The 22,509-nt window shown below is 39.1% G+C and overlaps 1 protein-coding gene across 2 annotated transcripts; it reads left to right on the top strand.

The window, feature by feature from the left end:
• Positions 1-4,543: 4,543 nt before the first annotated feature.
• On the top strand, positions 4,544-15,469 carry LOC129252945 (major facilitator superfamily domain-containing protein 10). Of its 2 annotated transcripts, none has more exons than XM_054891138.1 (8): positions 4,544-4,899; positions 4,952-5,429; positions 6,548-6,889; positions 6,947-7,020; positions 14,565-14,740; positions 14,827-14,994; positions 15,063-15,200; positions 15,267-15,469. In XM_054891138.1, the coding sequence occupies exons 2-8, from the start codon at positions 4,986-4,988 to the stop codon at positions 15,356-15,358; spliced, it is 1,434 nt and encodes a 477-aa protein (XP_054747113.1). In that variant the 5' UTR covers positions 4,544-4,899; positions 4,952-4,985; the 3' UTR covers positions 15,359-15,469. The 2 variants fall into 2 exon arrangements, with proteins under 2 accessions (XP_054747113.1, XP_054747114.1); XM_054891139.1 differs by having other exon boundaries at positions 4,558-4,899; positions 4,964-5,429.
• Positions 15,470-22,509: the final 7,040 nt, after the last annotated feature.

Below are 22,509 nucleotides of genomic sequence, written 5' to 3'. Positions count from 1 at the left end.
TTCTACGTTGAATTTCAAGGCTGACATGTTATTGGTGTTAATGCTGGTTCCTAGGTAGACGAAGTCCTTTAAAAGCTCGAAATCATAACTGTTATCAATGACGTGGGTGCCGATACGCGAGTGCGCCGACTGTTTGCTTGACGACAGGAGGTACTTCGTTTTGTCCACGTTCACCACCAGACCCATTCGCTTTGCATATTTATCCAGCTTGGAAACGGCAGAACTAACAACGCCGTTATTAAGGCCGATGATGTCAATACCATCGTCATACGCCAAATCTTATAAAATATTGTTCCTGAGCAATTAAGTTCTGCGGCTCGTACGGTCCTTTCCAACATCAGGTTAAAAAAGTCACACGACAGCGAGTCAACCTGTCTGAAACCTCGTTTGGTATCAAACGGCTCGGAGAGGTCCTTCCCAATTCTGACGGCGCTGCTGGTGTTGAGCAAGGTCATCTTGCATAGCCGTATTAGTTTTGCGGAGACACCAAATTCAGACCTAGCGCATATAGGTAACTCCTATATGTACTGTTGAATGCCGCTTTGAAGTCGACGAAAGGGTGGTGTTAATGGTTGTTGATAGTTTCAGCCTTTCACACAATACGCTGGCTGGATGCATATAGGTGATATTTAGAAGACTAGTCTCCCGTGTGGAGTTGCCTGATCTCTCATCGGGCGCGTCCCAGTTGGTAGATAGGGAAGCCCTGACATCACACGAGTGGCCTTCCCTGATGGGGTGGGTTCAACACTCGTGTGATGAATCAAAGTTGGCATAGAATCAGGGTGCCATCCGCGACCCAAACTGGCTAGGGAGGAGTCCCAAACAAAACAACCGAAAAGGTAATGGACAACAATGGATCAATTACTACAGGTGGAATCCACACAAGTGGCAATCCACCCGCTTCGGCGAGAGGAACATGGATTCTGGAGGCCCCAACCATTACCCAAGTCTTTCAGCTCTACGAGCGAGAGCGCATCCTAGAGGAGACGGGGTTGCTATCGCAATCTCCTCTCCTTCAGAGTCTGAAAAAAGTTTCCCTGTTTCGGAGGGCCTGAGTTGTGAGGTCTCTTCGGTGGCTGCACGACCTCCCAAAGAAGCCGGGGAATCGAAGAGCGTGGCAAGGAGGGAGAGAAGAAAGCGGGGGGCAAGACTCATGCGGCAGAAACCCTCATGTGGCTCTGCTGGCCCTTCTGCGTCTGTGTCTTCCAAAAGACCTCGGTCAGCGGAAGTGACACCCACGGAAGCTACTGAATCCTCGGTGGGCACGTTCGCTCCCAAGCTGTCTTGCTCTCGAGGTAAGCGGAGACGGACGGTGGCTGAAAACAATATACCTCCCTGCCCTGAAGCTGCCGCCAATGGCCGAGCCACGACCCCCCAAGGTACGAGCGCGGTCTTGGCGCCAGTCAATGTGGTGGGAAAAGGTTCTGCTGAGCCACGTCCCTATCGGCGTCTCGACAACAAGTCCAGCACAGCTGTCTGCCCGGCGAAATTCTTGTCAGTGGAGGATGGGGAGCTGGACCTTCGCCCAAGCAATTCCAAGGGTGCGGCCAAGCCATCCTAAAGTGAGAAGACTGCTGGCCCACGACCGGTGGCTGGGATTGGTAAACCGGGGCCTGACCATCAGCTGACGGATGCAGAAATCAAATACTGCAAAAGTCGACTGATGCGTCAGGTTATTACCTCCGGTCCTGAATCCAACGCGAAGGGCAATGAGACAAAAGACGGCACCAGAAGGGTGATGTCCGCGTCTCTGGCCAACTTCGAGTGGATCAGGCCCGTGGTCAATAACGTGCTCCCCATGGGGACCACTCGCTTCGCAGTCTACAGTGAAGAGAGTGTACCCCTCAGGAAGGTCATCTGGTGGATTCCGGATCCAGACCTCTCTACGGCGAATGTCCTATCCTGTCTACGTGCCCAGAATCCAGACATCAGCACGAGGCTTTGGCGAGTCCTCTCGTACACCAAGAGCAAAAACCGGGAAGGAAAGGAAGGGGCTGCTCTTGTGGTGCGAGTGGATGAGGCCAGTGTTGATGTCATGGGCTCACGGTACGGGAACCGTCAGAGTCTCTTCTTTGGGACGGCCAGTTTTCACGTCTTTCCCAAGTGATTGGCTCGAAAGGTTCCTGTAGCTACCGTGCGTTGATGGTGACGCAGATTAACTTGCAGCATTCCAAAGCAGCTACTGCACTACTAAGTAGAAGGCTTACCCAGCTGCACACATTACCCCACATAACATCGGTGCAAGAGTCCTGGATCTTTAGAGGCCGCCTCTGTGGCTTAAGCGCGTTGAAAGGGGCCACGTTATTATATGACATGAGTTCGAGTAGACTTAGGACCGGTCTTATAGTATCATTCCATCTCACTGTGACGAGTCTTGAGCAATTCCGTTGCCAAGACCTAGTAGCGGCTGAGGTGTGTTACAGAGGTAGACGCGGATGGTCGAAGTTTGTGATTGCAGCTGCTTATTTTCCTTACGATGCTCTGGAAAGGCCAGCATATACAAGGTGATTAAAAGATTGAATGATGTGGCGTATCGTCTACAGCAATGCAAAACTGGACTGGGAAAAGTCAAAGTAGTACATCTGGAAAGATTGGATCGATAGATTTGGTGTTTAATCGGGACAATCAGATCAGTGTTACAATAGCGAAGTTTTGGGAAACGCCTGGCAACAATAGCGAACATGAAGCCAAAACAAAAACATGAATAATCTTGATGGCGACAGCGCATGACAAGGCATTAAACTTTTTCTGGGTATACTGCTATATGAGTTAGATGAAGACGACAGGTGACTAGTAAGTTGCTGCTACAACAGAACTCGCCGAAGGTACGAGCTGCCAGATCTAGATTTGACGATAAATATTAAGCACATGCATACAAGCCGGGGTGCATGTGCAAGGGGCATTCGGTTATAAATTAAACTTGTGAGCAAAGAAATGGAAAGTATAGAGTGATTCTTTTTTAAGAATAACTTTAACATTTAGAAGTGTTCGAAATAAAGTGTTGCCATTAATTTTTGTTTTTATTTAACAATCCAGTGATCGAGCTCACAGAGTTATCGTAAGAGATTTATTTTAATATTATCGTAACAATACATTGGTTTAAGTATCTCGTTTGCTCGTTAATTGTTGTCAGTCGGTTCGCGAAGTTTTTTGTTTATATTCAATGTTTCAGTGAATATTTACAAACAAATAATTTCTCTGCATCCCCATCTTAAAACTCAAAACCGCACCCTCCGGAGAAATATAGTTTTTAAGTAATTTAATGGTAAAGTTGTGTAATTTAGCGAAAAGTTGGTGTTGCCATACACCTGAAATAAAAAGGAAGTTCATATGCAGAGATGTTCAGTGGAGGGTTAATTGTAAATCTGCAGTATTTTTTGCTGTATATAAAATTGAGAAACATTTTTGAAAATATAAACATACAAAAACAGCATTGCAGGAGGAAATGTAAAATAAAAACAGTGCGATTGTCTGGATTATGTTATGCACCTATTTACCTCATCGAAGCTTAAAAACAATGATATTTAATATCGCAAAAAATTATAAAGTAATTAAAAACCAAAAATTATGGTTTATAAGTTTATTGTATTGCTTCGGCCAGTTTTACAAACCGAAGTGCAATTTCCCATACAAATTTTCTCTCACAAAATCTGAGATTATAAAATAATCCCAGATAATAACGATACTTTTTGACATACAACCCTGTGTTTTCTGTGTTAACGATGATTATTATTACGAATGTGAGGAGAAACATGAAAATAAGAACTAAATGAAATGGTCGCCGGCAAAGAAAACAGGTCTGTAAACATAATTCTAATAAAAATTTTGTTAAATATTATTAATTACAGATTCATTTTACAGAAAAAAACGTGTGCCCATAAACGTTTTGTCGTGTTATTACTTACTATAAAATGTAATATCGAATTCCGTATACGTATTACTGCCATAATTTTTTGCAACCTCAGTAAACGTCGCATACGGATTTCCTCCTTCTGTTTATTATTAGCAGCCAATTAATTGCGCATTTAAATTAGATGCTCCTTCTCCTTGTATTTTCTTCATATCGTTAATAAGAATTAAAGATACCAAATACACCGAAATATTCCACCAAAATAGTTTCTATGAAGAAAAGCGGTTTCTCAAAGCAGTATTGACAGCTGATTGTCAATTTTGCAGGTAATCTACCATATGTGAACGGGTAGATTAATTTGGTGGATTTATAGGTGATTAATGCATATGTTAACGTATTATTCGCGTTCAAAATTGAAAAGTGATTATATGAACAAATTCATTTGAATAGATTTGGCTTTTAATGAAAATAATTCGTATACAAGTATAAAAACAAGTAAAATCACGCGTGTGAGTGTATATTTAGTGGAGTGTAAAAAAATATATATATAGTGCAATGTGTCAAACTATAGTAAAATTCACAATAGCACTTTGAAGGCAAATAATTACGAAACTATTATTTCCGAATAATTGGGAGTTATAAAGATTGTTCCTTAACACCTCCCTAACATCTCTACCAAGTTTCATTAATTAAGACATTATAGTTTGCCAAAAATTGCCCAATGTGCAATATTGCGAATCCCAGCACAAAAAATTTACAGTATATTCTTAAAAGCCTATGCTTTCGAAATATCAAAAAAAAAATCGATTTTTTGAAAATTCTATACCACCGGGACCCCTTAAAAGTTTAATCTTTTTGTTTATATTTGTAGTTGCGTTTGTTGTTTGATGCGTTTGCTACATACATATATTACTGTAGTATTCGGTAGCTTTTGAATTTGTCCCTCGGTATACACTATGTCTAAAGCAACTTTCACTTTATATGTAATTGTAAAGTCGGTTGGTCAATCCGGTTCAGCGCTGTGATATTTGGCAAATAGAGCATTTAAAGTACTGAAGCATACCAATAGAATCCAAAGCGTATTTATAATTAATTTTTAAGATTTTGTTTTAGGGTGTTTCTATTCTCCATTCACATGTCTGAACTCACTATAAGGAAAAGCCGTAATGGCGACAAAATCATAAATAACAATGATGGAGGCGAAGTCAACAGCGAAAGCCAATATAAGCGGATGAAGGAAGTACAAAAAAACGATGGTAGCAAAAATGATGCGAACTCTATGGTGACCGTTGTATTTATATCACTGATATTTGATTTACTCGCTTTTACCATGATCCTGCCACTCATGCCTTTATTGCTTGAGCATTACCGCCAGAATGATAGCTCTGGATTGTTTAATTTGCTGACGCAGCAAATACATTGGTTCCAGCAATTGGTTGGCGCACCTGAACGCTACAGTTCGGTGTTATTCGGTGGGTTCTTGGGCTCCATGTTCAGTTTTTTGCAATTTGTAGCGAGTCCGGTAGTGGGCGGTCTGTCGGATTACTATGGTCGGAAGCCGTTAATGCTAATTTGTACGGTGAGTAATTCAAATATGCAATTCCAAAACATTTCTGTTGACTTTTGACAAAACATGGTAATTATTTAGAAGAGCGGCCCTTCAGAAAATCAATATTTTTGTAAAATTTTTTCAATGATATCAATAAAATGTATTGTAAAAGAGTGTTTAAGATCGGGGGAACTATACTTTTATGTAGGATTTACTGTTAATATGAATATCAAATCCGGCGGCCCTTCAGAAAATCAATATTTTTGTAAAATTTTTTCAATGATATCAATAAAATGTATTGTAAAAGAGTGTTTAAGGAGTTCTACGCAAAAATATTGTGGATTGCGTAGCCGGAGTTGGACTGATGAGGGTTATTTTTTTGAAGCGCGGCCGAAGGCCGCCCACGCGAAAAGGAGTTCTACGCAAAAATACTGTGGATTGCGTAGCCGGAGTTGGACTGATGAGGGTTATTTTTTTGAAGCGCGGCCGAAGGCCGCCCACGCGAAAAGGAGTTCTACGCAAAAATACTGTGGATTGCGTAGCCGGAGTTGGACTGATGAGGGTTATTTTTTTGAAGCGCGGCCGAAGGCCGCCCACGCAAAAAGCAGTTCTACGCAAAAATACTGTGGATTGCGTAGCCGGAGTTGGACTGATGAGGGTTATTTTTTTGAAGCGCTGCCGAAGGCCGCCCACGCAAAAAGGAGTTCTACGCAAAAATACTGTGGATTGCGTAGCCGGAGTTGGACAACATTTCAAAACACTTATATAATGTTCAAGCGGTAATTCTTGTTGTGTCGCCCGCCGGATTTGATATTCATATTAACAGTAAATCCTACATAAAAGTATAGTTCCCCCGATCTTAAACACTCTTTTACAATACATTTTATTGATATCATTGAAAAAATTTTACAAAAACATTGATTTTCTGAAGGGCCGCTCTTCTAAATAATTACCCAAAACATTAAATGAATCTCGAAATTTGCTATTCAACTGCCATTAAGAAAGTTTTATTATTCTTAGCTAAGCGGAAATAAGAGTTTTAATATTGTAATAAACCCCAATTCGATTTAAATTGTATTATTATCAACCATTTAAAAGACCTATTATATTTTTTCACCAACTTGTTAATATTTTCGTGCATTTAATAGACAGGAATTGCACTATCGCACCTGCTGTGGGCATTTTCCAGCAATTTCACGCTATTCGTGTTGGCCCGATTTGTTGGCGGTATCAGCAAAGGTAACATATCGCTATGCATGTCTATCATCACTGATGTTTCCAGCGTAAAAACACGGTCATTCGGTATGGCCTTAGTTGGTGTCGCTTTTTCGGTGGGCTTCATAGCTGGTCCTTTAATTGGTGCACTATTTGCGGGTTCATTAAATAATTCAGGAGAATCGTGGTATGTGGCACCCTCATTATGTGCTTTTGCAATGGCTATTTGTGACTTAAGTATCATTGCATTTGCCCTGACAGAGACGTTGCCAAAAGTAAGTAATAATATTATTAAGGAAAATCCAATACTACAATTTTTGATCTCTTACTAGGAAAAGCGAGTAAAAGAGATTTCTTCAGCGATATCATACGCCACACAGCTGCTAGATATTCGCTCAATATTCAAGTGAGTATGATTGTGAAAAATAAAGAACGTATATTTATCAGTCGTTAAAAGACATTGGACAGAATTTAATCCAGTGTTTCAGACACGTTTTTCCCATTCTCGTACGTAGTTTTGTTAATTGCTTTCTATAATTAGCATTGGCAAAATTTGTTAATTACCTTAACTTTGCTTACTTATATTATTGTGCTCGTGTTTAAAATGAGCCACCACCAGCCATTGATCCAAATCAATAGCATATACTCTCGCAAAGAGCAGAAAATGCAGAAAGTAGAAGAGATATAGGTTTGTGTTGTTCTAAAACAAAAAAAAAAAATGACACAAATATACTTTATGTAGTAAAGTTTCTCGTTGTTAAATTTTACATTTTGTCGTTTGGACTATATGTATAAGTAAACTGCAAATTTCAGGTCGGTGCAGGGGCACGATAGAGCAGGTTGCACAAAAACTAAATTTGTTTATTTACAAAGAGTTTAATCATACAAGGGTGATAGAATCTAAGGTTTTCCCATTGGAAGCAAGATTTTGGGAATAACTTTGGATGTTACATAACGGGGGATTTATCAGCAGAATTGCGCCCTCTCATTTCACACTTACCCTTTTCCTTCAGTCGTTCAGACCATATATGCCGTTCAGAGTAACGAAGTAACATGAGCATTGGCTGCGTTAACTTTATCGTATATCAGCAATCTCTGTTTTTGTCGATCTCTGTCGTAGCCCTGTCTATTACCGGACCCCGGTTACTTTAGCAAATCAGCCGATTCCTTCAAATTCGTTAAAAGTCAAGCAACGGCTTGATGTTGGCCACGTCTTTGCGTTCTATACAACGTTCAATCATTTGCGTTAAGATCACGGAGTATAGAATACAAAAGGTGACAAGTTCCGAAAACCGCTACTTTATTTTTCGACATTTTGTCAACCGGATGACGTAAGTGCTGCATATATACAAATAATGGCGAATCAAATAAAGGTAGTATCGGTTTCTTTTCTTTCGCTGCGTCCATGTGGCTGCGAGCCCAGAATGAAACATGGCGAATTTATTATTGGTTTTCTTCTTTGCCAATACTTTGCTTTGCTAACCAAAGGTACAAAACATTGGTGTTGGTCTAGTGGCACCACCTTTAATGAATGCGCATTGATACAAACAAAACGATGATAAGTTGCTTGTTTGTAGACATTCAGTGAATGGCTTGGTAATATTGTGATTTTTAAATTAAATTGATGAGGTGCTAGGTATTAAATTGCGAAAGCATTAATTATAACATTAAATATGGTGTTTTGCTTATATTTTGCCAATTACGCTGTAGTAAGAAATTGTATATATGTGTATAATTTTATTACCAAGCCATTCACTCAGTCGCCCTTTATTAACCTTGCTTAATACATTTGTAAGACTGCTAAAGAAAGCTTCCTTAGATTCGATGTGTGTCGCGTCCGTAGGAGCGTAGCATTGAATTATTGTTACCTTTCTTACCCTCGTGCACAATATTAATGTTATAATCCTGTTAGAATGCACTTTCTAGTCTATTATAACTGCCGAAGCAGACTTGGAGAGCAAGAAGCCCACACCGTGCACCCTTCGCAGCTCGGTGGAGAGGTGGAAAACTTTTGACCAGTCACTGTTGTGATTTCGCCAGAGTCGACCCAACAAAACTCACACTGCCCAAGCACTAGCAGATGATAGCGTTCAATTTTTTTGCATAATTGCGTTAGCTTAGATGGTTCCAGCCGTGTCCGAACTTTCCATGTAACATTTCGTGATCCTTTTTTCATGCTGAGGGCCGTCATCAATCCGTCGAGCTTGCTATTTTCCTTGTTTGTATTGGTGTCGTTGATCTGTATGGTTTTAGATGGGTAGGGTATCCGAGCCTGATCCCCGAGTTATCGGCTTTGCCTTCAGGTTGTCATGGGGGGCAAGGACATTTTCCCTCGTTGTTTTTAGGTTATACCGCATATGCTCGGTCGTCAGAGCCTCGTTCATTTTAAACAGGAAGTACCACGGGAAGGTGTGCGTGGCGATTGGGTGGGAACGCACGTAAGATCGTGTTTAGTGGGCCCGCCCGCTTGATATATTCAGGCTATATTCCTCATTTATTTCTAGCGTTACCGTTCGAGGGGATATAAAAGAGGTCATTCTTACTTTGTTTATGCCTCGTTCTGCTGAATTGCTGTCTTTCGCGCAGGCGTTTCGAACTTTCACTTTTTAAACAAATTTTTGTCTGTACTAATACATTTGATGCCATTATGTACCATTTTACGTGAAGAACTCACGCGAGAAGCGTTCGACCTACGTTAAATTTACGTGATTATCCCCAGTTATTCTTTGGTTTAAAGTGATTCCGAGATTTTTAGTCATATGCATATTTATTCATATAATTGATAGCAATGATAGCAATGCCGTTAAGTTGGAAGTGTGAGTGTATTTCTAGAAATAAAAAGCACTTGAAACTTTTTAGGGTTAAGAGTTAGTGCATTGTCAGATGCTCATTTGTTAATGCGGCATCAATTTTGGTTGATTTAATGAACATTTATATCATTGAGCTTGCAATATCAGTAAATTTGGACATCATCTGAAAAGATTGTTGGTAGGTCGTTGATGTCCAATAAAGTGGTGCACAAATGACTTGCTTATTACAAAGCAACAAGTCACACATTGCATGTGACACTGTTTGTGATGACAAAAAGCAATGTAGGCACACAACTTGAACAGCAACGAAGAAAAACTGTCTTCAACAAGCAATACTACTTCGGCTCTATCGACAGTACACGAATTGCACGACGCTGCTTACATATATGCTTGCATGGCAATGGTAGAAAAACATTCTCATACAAGCTTTGCCGAAAGACATCAAGTACAATGTGTGAATTGGTGTCATATGTATGTATGTACGTAGTGTGTATTAGCACACCTTCGAGATGTATGAAAATTGCAAACATACACATTTCTTCGTTCCCCGCGCACTTTTGCGTATTAAGGGGAGAATATTAACAAATAACGGTCAACTTTCGATGAATAATTTTTAAAGCTATTGAAGTTATGAAATAAGACAGCTTTTAGTAAATTTAAAATCCAATAAACTGCGCAGAAGAATATTTGCAGGCAAAGTGTAAGTTACATTCAAATATTAATCAGAATTTAATTTTTATTCTACAAAACCATCATACCAAACATTAACTGCCTATTTGATTTTAAAATATCAGGAATTCATGTAAGCAAATAATCCACATTTGACACAATTCACTTGTTTGAATTGAATTGTTTTTCATTGCCTTTCAGTGTCATTGCTTTTCTTGCTATCTTGCCGAAATATGTGTGTAGTGACAATGCTGAGAGAGAAACAAGTCATGCAAAAGCATGATTTGGTTTTCTCTCTAACTGCTATTGCCTGTTACTGTTAGTTGAGAACAAAACACTGCATTGTTGTGTGAATTTAGCAAATGACTTGAAAGCACATATATGTCGACTTGTGCACCACTTTAATGTTCAAGAATATATTCTTGCAGACCTCTCCTATGTAACTTTAAAACAGATGATGCCAGTGGTCCAGTACTGACAGCTTGTGACCTCTTTTGTAGAGAAGAGGCAGTCAACGGTATAGAAGTAGGCGAAAGCCCAAATAAGATACTGTCCTTAACTGAATCGAATGCCTTTGAGATTGCCGTTTGCTTAAAATGGAGTTCTTAAAAAGGAAAGCACTTAACTGTTTCTCCATTACTAACTCGAATACCTTTGAAAGATAGAGTTTGAGTTCACCGTCGGCCTTAGGAATCGGTAAAATTTTAGCGCTTTTCAACATTTTGGGAAAACGGACGTTTTTGGTTTCATGATAAAGCAATGAGTAATATATGGAAGTAGAATTGGCAAAACAGATTTTAGAAACACAGCTTTCCCAGCGGTATTTGATTTGATAGAGAGGAAACATTCAAGGACGTCGGACTGATCAACACACAAAAACTAAATTTTAGATCATTTGGTGCAGGGCAAGATAAATTTATGTTAGTTTTCGTGGCTCGAGGTGCCAAAATATTTAGAAATTATTCATTTGTAGAATCAAGATCTATCAAGCTTTGACAATTTTTCACTTTACTTTTAATAAGACCTAATGGTTTAGAGCCGAGCCCCTCCTCCTATTTGTGGCGAGCGTTTTGATGTTGTTCCACAAATGGAGGTACCTATATTATAATTTTTAATATAAGCCGCCTCCAAACGGAAAATGTGTTTTTATGAGGAGCTTTTTCATGCCAGAAATACACTCGCAGGCTCTCCATTGTTGACAAATTGTCTCAGTTTAAAATCTATCTGGACAACAATTCAAAACATAAGGCTCATATGGACAGAATGTGGTTTCTTTTTAATTGCAGTAAAGTATTGGACTATCACTCGATAAGGCTCTCATGAAGCCCGTCCTAACGTATGGCGCAGAAGCTTGGACGATGACAATATCCTATAGAACAATGAGGAGTATGAGATTCTTGACGACATAGACATATCTCAGCGAATAAATATCCAGCGGCGTCGGTGGCTGGATCATGTTCGAATGGATACAGACGTTCTGGCTCTGAAAGTATTCGATGTGGTACCAGTTGGTGGTAACAGAGAAAGAGGAAGGAAAGATCAGGTGAAGGACTGGCACCTGCTAGCACGAGAATGAAACGACTGGTGGGCTTTGTTAAACACGGCCAAAATCGAGTTAAAAGGTTATTTAAGAAGGACGACACAAAACACTTCACTATATTCTTCAAAAATTGCATAATTCTATGAGAAGCAAACTACAACTTATTAGTTAGTCAGTATTGAAACCAATTATGAAATTGGTCGATCTTTCCCAACAAAATATTGTAAAATTCGTGATATTTTTGGTACAAGTAATCTTTCGAATGAATCGAAAACTCAAAGGTTGGTTAAAAAATTTCAAGAAACTGATTCTGTTGGGGATAGAAAAAGGGCTGGTAGACCAAAAACTGAACTGGATTTTACTTGTAGACTTGCTCGTGGTGGGCATTTAAATGAGCCGAATTTTGAGTAAAAATAGTGGAACCTGGAAGAATCTAAATTTTACATGTTTAATTTTTTTCAAATGTGTTAATATAATAAATGCATTCATATAATAAGCGTATGGAATAAGTGTATAATGTTTTGGCCTGAAGTAGCCGAATAGCTTTGTGGGTAACTACCATTCGAAAATCGGAGTACGTAGGTTCGAGTCTCCGTGAAGCACTTATATGAAAAAGTTTTTTCTAATAACGGTCGCCCATCGGCAGGCAATGGCAAACTTCCGAGTGTATTTCTGCCATGAAAAAGTTCCTCATAAAAAAATATCTGCCGTTCGAAGTCGACTTAAAACTGTAGGTCCCTCCATTTGTGAAACAACATCAAGGTAGGTAGGTAGGTAGGTAAAATGGTTGAAGTGCACCTGGAACTCCTCAAGTAGCACTAAAGCGCCGTTTTGATACCATTATGAGGCTTCTAACAGGCAGATATCTACAGCCAACCAGAGCTGTTGATATAATGGAGAAGATTGGTTGGATTTAGATTGGGGCACTGCCCCAAGCTGTCGAAGCAAGGAGCTCCCAGTGACCTTAGTCTTCTAGCTGCCAAACCCGGACATTTACAGAGAAAATGCTCAACGGTCTCCTTCTCTGAAAGGTCCCCACAGCTTCTGCAATGGGGGTTAAATGGTAACCCTAGCTTTTCCCTGTGTGTGACCGGTAGACACAGCTACGAGTTTGGAAATTTAATGGCGAGGAGTCCAAAGAACTTTCGGAGTTCTTCGTATATCGTATTGGGGCCAAAGGGTTTTCGAAATAGCACATGAAGAAATGGGGCTCCATCTAATATAAATTTTACATGTTTTATTTAAAAAAAACATCTAGGCGCGTCCTTTGAAGGACCCTTTAGAAAATACTTACTGGCATTTCATTTTACACATATAACTTAAAGCTATTTACTGGAAATGTAAAAAACTTTCTTGGCAGTTGTGTTTAAGTGTATATTGTTTTTAATTTTAATTTTTGTGTTCTTTTCAAACGGAATAACTGTATTTTCTGCTGTTGGCTTATGAATTATTTATATCAGTCAAGTAAAACTAAAGATTGAAAAAAAGCCATGAAAAAAAAAATTTTATCTTGAACAAATCTGAATTTTGCTCGATTAATAGATGTCAAAACACTTGATTGACAAACTGTTTATGATATGAAATTTTATGAAATGCGGCAACGTAAACTGTAATGAAACAGTTCAATATTTTGTAAATTTAGACTTAACTTTAGATTATCACAAGAAATTTCACTAAAAATATGCAACGAGTATATATGTATGTATGTATGTTCAAGTATATGTGGTATGTCCAGCCGAACGTAGACATTTTTTTATTTTTATATCTCCTTAAATGTTGTGTGTCCACTATATAAAGGGTGTTTTTTTTAGAGGTTAGGTTTTCAAGTTGGCACTACTTTTTTCGTAGATGGTCTTTTTGACAGCTGTCACTTGATTTATGCTCAGTTTGGTTTGCCATTTCATAAGGAATAGACTTACACCTGAACAACGTTTGCGAATCGTGCAAATTTATTACGAAAATAATGGTTCGGTTCGCATGACGCATCACAAGAAAATTTTGTTCAGCGATGAAGCTCACTTTTGGTTGAATGGGTATGTCAATAAGCAAAATTGTCGCATTTGGAGTGAACATAATCCACAAGCCATTGCTGAGACGCCGTTACATCCTCAAAAAGTCACTGTTTGGTATGCTCTATGGACAGAGGGAATCATTGGTCCATATTTCTTTAAAAATGAAGCCGGCCATAATGTTACAGTCAATGGAGAGCGCTATAGAGCCATGATTAATGACTTTTTCGTGCCTGAATTGGACGATGTTGATGTGGACGACCGTTGGTTCCAACAAGACGGCGCTACATGTCATACAGCCAACGCAACAATCGATTTATTGAAGGAAACTTTTGGTGAGCGCATTATCTCGCGCCGTGGACCTGTGGCGTGGCCTCCAAGATCGTGCGATATAACACCGCTGGACTATTTCTTGTGGGGCTATGTGAAGTCGCTTGTTTACGCAGATAAGCCCGAGACGATTGACGTCTTGGAAGAGAATATTCGGCGCGTTATTGCTGACATACGGCCCCAATTGCTGCAAAAACTGGTCGAAAATTTGGCCTCTCGGCTGGAATTTATTCGAGCCAGCCGCGGCGGCCACTTGGCCGAAATCATTTTTAAAACATAATGGCAAACCCTTATCTTTATAATAAAGCTAACTTCTTGGCCATAACATTAAATTATATACGTTTTATTTCATCTTGAAAACCTAACCTCTAAAAAAAAACACCCTTTATGTATGCATGTATGTATACATATAAAGTTTATAGCACTGAATCTCGTGCTCGTTTTTATGAGTATGACAATTTTAAGATTTTCGTTGCAATAACTTTCCAACTCGTAAGTTGAGCTTGAAGAGTTTTATTTTAATATGATATATAATTTGTAATTTTGAAACAAAAATGATTTTACGATAGTAATTTTTGTATTCCATTAACAGCTTCTCGGCAATTAGGAAAGTATCAAAAACGGATATAGATGCACTTCGAAAAATTGGACTAATTTACTTCTTATATTTATTTTTGTATTCCGGTTTGGAGTTTACTGTTACATTCCTCATGTTTCATAAATTCGGCTACAATTCCATGGAGCAAGCGAAAATGTTTCTTACGACGGGTAAAAATTACTATATATTTAAAAATATTTCATTAAATTCCATTTCCCTACCGTTTTATCAACATTATAATTTTTTTACAATGCAGGTATAGTTATGGCCCTCCTGCAGGGCGGAGTTGTGCGTCGTCTGCCACCACAAGCGACCAAACCATGTGCCGTATTTAGTTTATATCTTATTGTGCCGTCATTTGTGCTGGTTGGTCTAGCCAAAGATGGACGTTTGCTGTATGCGGGCATGCTGCTGTTTGCAATTTGTAAGTTTGTCAAAAGGACCTTTTTTATATGTGCTTATATACTTACGAAACTTTTTTGCGTCCTTCAGCCACTGCCTTTGCTGTTACATGCCTAACTACATTAGTTTCGCGCTATGGTAACGACGACCAGAAAGGTTCGGTTCTAGGTATTTTTCGTTCACTAGGTGCTTTAGCGCGAGCCATTGGACCTTTTGTAGGTTGCGTATGTGAGTATATGTTTTTTTTTAATTTTTGTATGTAATTAAATTTTAATCTTTCTTTGATATTTATAGCATTTTGGTGCTTTGGTTCGCAACTTACTTATATTACTGGTGGTCTTTTATTGATATACCCAGCATATCAATTGCAACGTGCAAAGCTCTGAACTTTTCCCGAAAAGTACAATTTCAAGTATTTACCTGTATTTATTGTTTTTGAGGCGAATTTTTTTCAAATGTGTTAATAATATAATAAATGCATTCATATAATAAGCGTATGGAATAAGTGTATAATGTTTTGGCCCGCCGTAGCCGAATAGCTTTGTGGGTGACTACCATTCGAAAATCGGAGTACGTAGGCTCGAGTCTCCGTGAAGTACTTATATGAAAAAGTTTTTTCTAATAGCGGTCGCCCCTCGGCAGGCAATGGCAAACTTCCGAATGTATTTCTGCCATGAAAAAGCTCCTCATAAAAAAATATCTGCCGTTCGAAGTTGGCTTAAAACTGTTGGTCCCTCCATCTGTGAAACAACATCAAGGTAGGTAGGTAGGTGAAATGGTTGAAGTGCACCTGGCACTCCTCAAGTAGCACTAAAGCGCCGTTTTGATACCATTATGAGACCTCCAACAGGCAGATATCTACAGCCAACCAGAGCTATTGATATAATGGAGAAGATTGATTGGATTTAGGTTGGGGCACTGCCCCAAGCTGTCGAAGCAAGGAGCTCCCAGTGACCTTAGTCATCTAGCTGCCAAACCCGGACATTTACAGAGAAAATGCTCAACGGTCTCCTTCTCTGAAAGGTCCTCACACAGCTTCTGCAATGGGGGTTAAATGGTAATCCTAGCTTTTCCGCGTGTGTGCCGATCGTCCAGTGACCGGTAAACACAGCTACAAGTTTGGAAATTTAATGGCGAGGAGTCCAAAGAACTTTCGGAGTTCTTCGTATATCGTATTGGGGTCAAAGAGTTTTCGAAATAGCACATGAAGAAATGGAGCTCCATCTTTTCTGCGCTTTCCTGAGAAATAATTTGTGGAGTTCCCCTTTAACAACTGTCAACGGGATGACGAAGACCGGATAACAGGTCTCTGAGGCCAGTCCAGTCCCCTTCCTGACAAGCTCAAGCTCAAGTGATTTGATCTCCTCTTTACAGGAGGTTACTAATTTTAATCGCGGCTTAACTATCGGAGAAAGTGTTAATATCTCCCTCGCTCCCACGTTCCTTAAGCATTTTGCATGCCTGCAAGATCGCAAAGACTTCTGCTTGAAAAACACTAGTAGTGCTCGGCGTTTTAAAGGAGATAGATAAATTGGCTGATTTAGAGAAAACCCCTGCTCCGACTCCCAATTCCACCTTGAAACCGTCAGTGAAGACAGAGGTGCAAGCTTCGGTGTAGATTTTCCCCTCGATTCAATCCTGCCTATTAGGAAAGATTGCTCTAGCACGACCTTCAAACTCTAGTTTGCGGATAGAGAGATCATCTGTTCGAAGTTCGCAGAAATACGGTGTTAACTGCCCAAAAATGCTTCCATGTCCCTTGAGGGATTGTCTCCAGAGACCAATCTCCTTTAACCTGATTGCACTTTGAGCTCCGATGGAAATCACGAAAAAGTCGATGGGAAGTAAGTACAAAAGGACATTCAGGGCAGCGCTGGGGCAAGTTTTACATGATCAGGTGATGCCAATGCATGCAGTCCTTTGCACCCTCCCCAGTTTAGTGATATTATAGCCCTTCCGATGAACTTCCCACCAAACCGTACGTTAAAATTGGCAAAACCACTGTGTTGTACATCCACAGCACGACCTGTGGCTTGAGTCCCCATTTTTTACCGAACATAGATTTGCAGGAGTAGAAGGCTATACTGGCCTTCTTTACCTGATTTTCAATGTGTAGCTTCAAATGGAGTTTGGAGTCAAGTATCACTCCAAGATACCTTCCGATGAGAGCAACATCAAGACGCACGCCACAAATAGGTAGACCAGCTCAGAATTCTTTCATATGCTTTACTAAATATGTTTAATCAATTTGAATATATACATAGTACACAAGTTGCGTTCGATAACACAAAAATTTGTAATAAAAAGGACATAGTTATCTTTTAATAACTAGACATAGATGCTGAAATTGATCTAATTTTGGATTTCACTTTCCAGTCACTAAGACTACGTCATCTTTATTTGGAACCCATATCATCAGTGCCACACATGCAAAATAAATTTTTTCGTTTTGTACTCAGATTTTTAACCTTCACTATTCCGATTCCTTCATACAAGCAAGGTGTGCATTACTAAATTTAAAATCGTTACAAAGTAGAAGAGGTATACTTTCAGCCTGCTTTTTTTCGATGTTGTGAATGGTCTTTATACTCGTACATATGTATGTTTTTGTACATTTTTTATCAATTGGAGAACCACATACTATGACAGAACAATTTATCTCTCGCCTCGGACCAGTGAATTGGCCACCAACATCGTGTGATATCACAACTTTGGACTTTTATTTGAGGACCGAAGTCCATAAGTGAGTTATTGAAAATTCGTGTATATACCGATGGCCGAAGTACAGCGCAGTTTCGGAGAACATTTCAAAGGGATTGTTTTTAAAAATAAATTTCATGAGTTTCTACGTTGTTTTCTTTTATTTTATTTATTTAAAATCCGATACCTCGTAATTTCTAGATGCAGCCCGCTTGTTTTGGCGAGTTCTGATTCGCCATCCGTTGTCAGCATCAAGCTTTGCGCGTCTTATGGAGCATGTGTTGAGGAAACTCCACTGGAAAGCGTGTTTGGTTTATCTAGATATCACCATAAGTATAAGTAAAAGCTTAATCGACCATCTGAAAAACTGGGAAGCGCATTGCCTCCGCGGGAATACGATTGAATCTGAAGAATTGCGTCTTGTTTAAAATAGAATTCACGTATCTCGAGCATAGGGTGACCACCGACGGCATTAAGACAAACACAGAGGAAGCAAAGGCAGAAAAGATGAGCCAAGATCAAGAAATATGCGCAAAGCCTATATTAACGTATACGGACGCGGGAAAAAATTCGTTTGGAAAAGCTGATGTACTATCTCGGCGAACTTTTGCTATAGAGTGTAAAGATTCTTCCAATGCCGAGAGATCTGAAGGGACAGTTGATAGTCCTGAGGCGAAGGTATACTGAGTACAATGGAATGGCCTTAAAATAATTGATGAAGTTCTGCATCGCATACGAGAAAGTGGATATGAAATCATTCCCGTAATCTGCTTATAATTCCTAAATCCACAATTACATCCTTTTTAGAGGAATTCCACAGTGGGCCAAGTGAAGATAATCTGGAAATTCAAACGATTGGAAATTTTTCAATTTGAAATTTGTAAGACGAATCCTAATATATTGTTGGCAGCATGGTCAGTATAAAGAGTTAAAGCATTGTTGATACGGGACATTATCATGTAAGTGAATATATAGTTGATATATGATCGCCACAGTACTTCATCGGATGCCTGGTGAAACATACATACCTATATGGGCGTGTTCAAATGAAAATTTGAATAGATTAAATTTACAAGGTACGCTTTAGCTGTTTATAGAAAATGCGATTTATATAAAGTTAATAACAAAAATTAAATAGATTTTAATTTATACATTAAAATTCCACCTGTGAAATTCTTTGTTTTTACTATATATGGTATAATAGAATAAGAGTTTGTGCCTTCCGAATTCGTTGTGACGTTAGTCTCCGAGAATAGTATAAACAAAAGGAAGGGGAGTTACTTTATTTGTGAAGGCGGGGACTAGGTAAGAGCCAATAATGATAGATTAGGAGGTTTGGCCAACTTCGACTTCAGTTGTTGTTAAGATGGCAACGCAGGAACATGAGTGGAGACTCTGTTGGTTTGTTTTCGTATATTATCAACACAATTTTAGTTTTTTCGTAAACGTAAACTTCGGTGACGTCAGCCAATCAGCTGATTCTTTCAAATCCGCTGAGAGTAGGTTAATGGTCTGATCTTGGCCACACCTTCTGAATTATTTTCAACATAGGTGAAAGCAATAGAAAGTACCAAACTCGTATCAAACCAAATTATACACACACACGCCATGCGAGAATCTGTCAGGTTTGGGGGTCTTTTTGTAAATAACCTAGTCTCGAACGGAGCTTTCGGATACCTGACGCCCTCCGTAATAACTAGCCTTACCCTTCGACACTCGTAGGTCCAAAAATGTTAAATTCAAATAGCAAATATAACAATAAAAAAAGAGATCGGTCCTCCTCCTAACAGACCGACAGAAACAACCAGTTCCCCAATACGAGCAACGGTCGCACCGGACTCAAGGAAAAAAGCAAATATCGGCTTAATAAGTCATTCCAAACAAGTGACAGCCGTAGCGGAAGGCAGTCCAGTAACTATACAAACAACAGTACTGGGCACAGGTCCAAGCACAAGTAAAAGTGCACTAGACCGGCAGTCAACTGTAATTCAACCCCCCAAAACGGTCCCGAACGGAAGCACAGCTACTGCTAGCTCCAGTACCGAAGGATGGCCGCTTTGGTAGGTCCAGCGAAAGCCAGCTACCAGGATCGCAGAAACGCTGCAAGACTCCTAAGGAGTGTGTACGAAACCCAGCCTAAAGGTAACGACCTCACACAGGAGTTGAAGGAAGCGATTGAAACAGAGAAAGCAATCATTCCTGACTTCTACTCCGATTTCAAACCAGCACAATCTATTCCAAAACGACAACAGTTCTTGGAGGGAAATAAGCCAAACGCAAAAAGGGACAAAACCATTGGCGTGACGCTAATTCTTTGCGGAGGTTGCAAAAGACCGCACAATAATAGGAGTCCTGGATGAAAACCATCTCGAAGGAATGATCCCCAAGGCCCAATGGAAATGGGTTGAGGCCGAGCTAACGAAAGTGGCACTGAAGATTATACTGGAGAACCCCGGCCCCCCGCCTGCGTGCTAGGGTTTAGGCTGGCACCAAGGGCAGATAAAAATAATAGCGTGCGATGATGAGAGATCGGAAGATATAATGAAACTCATTCGGGTCTGCAATGCCGACAACCTAACGCAGGAGTGGAGATACGTTAAAGCGTTAAGTGATAAGAACAGCGCAGAAGAATCGAAAGAGCAAAAGCGCGCTACTATGCAGGCTCTCCTACTCCTGACCGAAAACTCGATTGAACCGTTAGAGAAATGCGAAGGGCAATTGAAATACGGTCCTGTAATAATAAAACTACATATTTACACAACCGATACGGAGGCAATAGGATTCCTCACCACTAAGGATAACACAGAACCCATGAGCGAATTAGAGTCCATGAGCGAAACAGAACCAATGTGTGAATACGCCTCTTCAGGCTCAGAAATGGGTTTAGGGAGGTTGTACTTCGAACGGGAGAGTAAGTATTGAGCACAACAGCGAAAGTATTCCGAAAGAGAATTTTTATGCGAAAATAAATAAGATGCAGACATAACGCTAAGAGCTGATGCATATTCTACAGATAAATCTACTCCACTGTAAGAAAGCCTGCCTTGCTAGTCCTCATCCAGGAACCCTGGGTATGGAATGGCGAAATCTGCGGCTTGAAAACCTCAGGTTATAAGTTATACAAGACCAATTGTGAAGGTATTAAAAGGGCATGTATAATTGCAAAAACACAACTTTATATATTTATGATTAAAAATTTCAGTAACGCGGACACTACGACCAGAGAATGTTAATGCAATGAGAAGGTGCAAATGTTACTGTGAGCTTTTTTAGTACAATTGAGATTTGAAGTAAGGGAATTTAGCACACCGAGTTTATAGACACCTCACTGACTTTTCCCCACACAAAAATTAGAAACACCACACATCTTTCACCTCAACTAAATTTTTACTATTTTCGTATTTTTGAAATAATAAGCGAATACGTAAAATTTATTACATAATTTTTTTTTTCAATTACATTAAAAAAAAACGAATTTAAAAAAAAAAGAATTAATAAAAAAAGGTTTGCGCCGGGAATGAAAATCGAGTCTAACATGTGGCGAGGAAAAATAGGCGGTGCGTTTATTTCTTCGACTGCTTATTTTTTTACCATTTTGTTACTTTTGAAATAATAAGCGGATACATAAAATTTATTACAATTTTTTTACGATTACATTAAAAAAATAAAAAAATTTAAAAACGAAAAAAAAAAATTGCGCCGAGAATTGATGGCGAGTCACGTGGGGAGGATAAATACATTAAACCAATTAAATTTTTACTATTTTCGTATTTTTTGAAATAATAAGCGAATACGTAAAATTTATTACATAAAAAAAAACGAATTCAAAAAAAAAAAACTAATAAAAAAAAGTTTGCACCGGGAATTGAAATCGAGTCTAACATGTGGCGAGGAAAAATAGGCGGTGCGTTTATTTCTTGGACTGCTTATTTTTTTACCATTTTGTTACTTTTGAAATGATAAGCGGATACATAAAATTTATTACAAATTTTTTTACAGTTACATTAAAAAAAAATTTAAAAACGAAAAAAAAAAAATTTGCGCTGAGAATTGATGGCGAGTCACGTGGGGAGGATACAAACGCAGAGCGTTTATTTCTGCGCCTGCGTTGTGAACAAAAGGTTTGTGATGTCTACGTAGATACATATGTATGCGCGCGACGCGAATAAGTTTTAATGAGTTCTGAAAGTAATTCATGAAGTTTTTCATTACATACATTCATACTCTATATGTACATAAATGATGGTATATGACAATATACATAATATGTATATATGTATGTACATGTCAATAGGAGGTATTTGCATTCAGAAAATAAAACGGTTTAAGATAAATCAACATTTATTTTATATTGTACGTCACTTTATAGTTAATGTATTCGACAGCATTCACATACATATGTATGTATGTATGTACATTTGTATATGAAAAACAATAATGCACAAGCGTAAGAACATCATCTTCCTTTCATACCTACATATGTACATATGCATGTATGCCCAATAACCTTGACTTATGTACATATATACAGTAGGTTCTGTTTTTATGCGGTTTTGAAATAGTGCGGTTTTTTTTAAATTACAAAATGCATGTCGACCTATCGGGAATTGTACATATAAACAAGATTCTAAACCAGCTAAGCAAAAACTCATCACAGATTCATGCGGTCTGTGGAACGTATCTATAGTTTTACTATAGAACTAGTAGCTTTTTTTATGCTGTTTCTTGCGGAACGTATCTACCGCATAAAAACAGAACCTACTGTACACATGTCACAGCACATCACATTCTTACAAGAAATCAAATACACATACGCACTAGTGAACGATCGTTGATC

This window comes from Anastrepha obliqua, chromosome 1, assembly GCF_027943255.1.
Source record: "Anastrepha obliqua isolate idAnaObli1 chromosome 1, idAnaObli1_1.0, whole genome shotgun sequence".
Lineage (NCBI taxonomy): Eukaryota > Metazoa > Arthropoda > Insecta > Diptera > Tephritidae > Anastrepha > Anastrepha obliqua.
The sequence above is the reverse complement of the archived record's forward strand: the minus strand, read 5'-3'. Positions and strand labels throughout refer to the sequence as shown.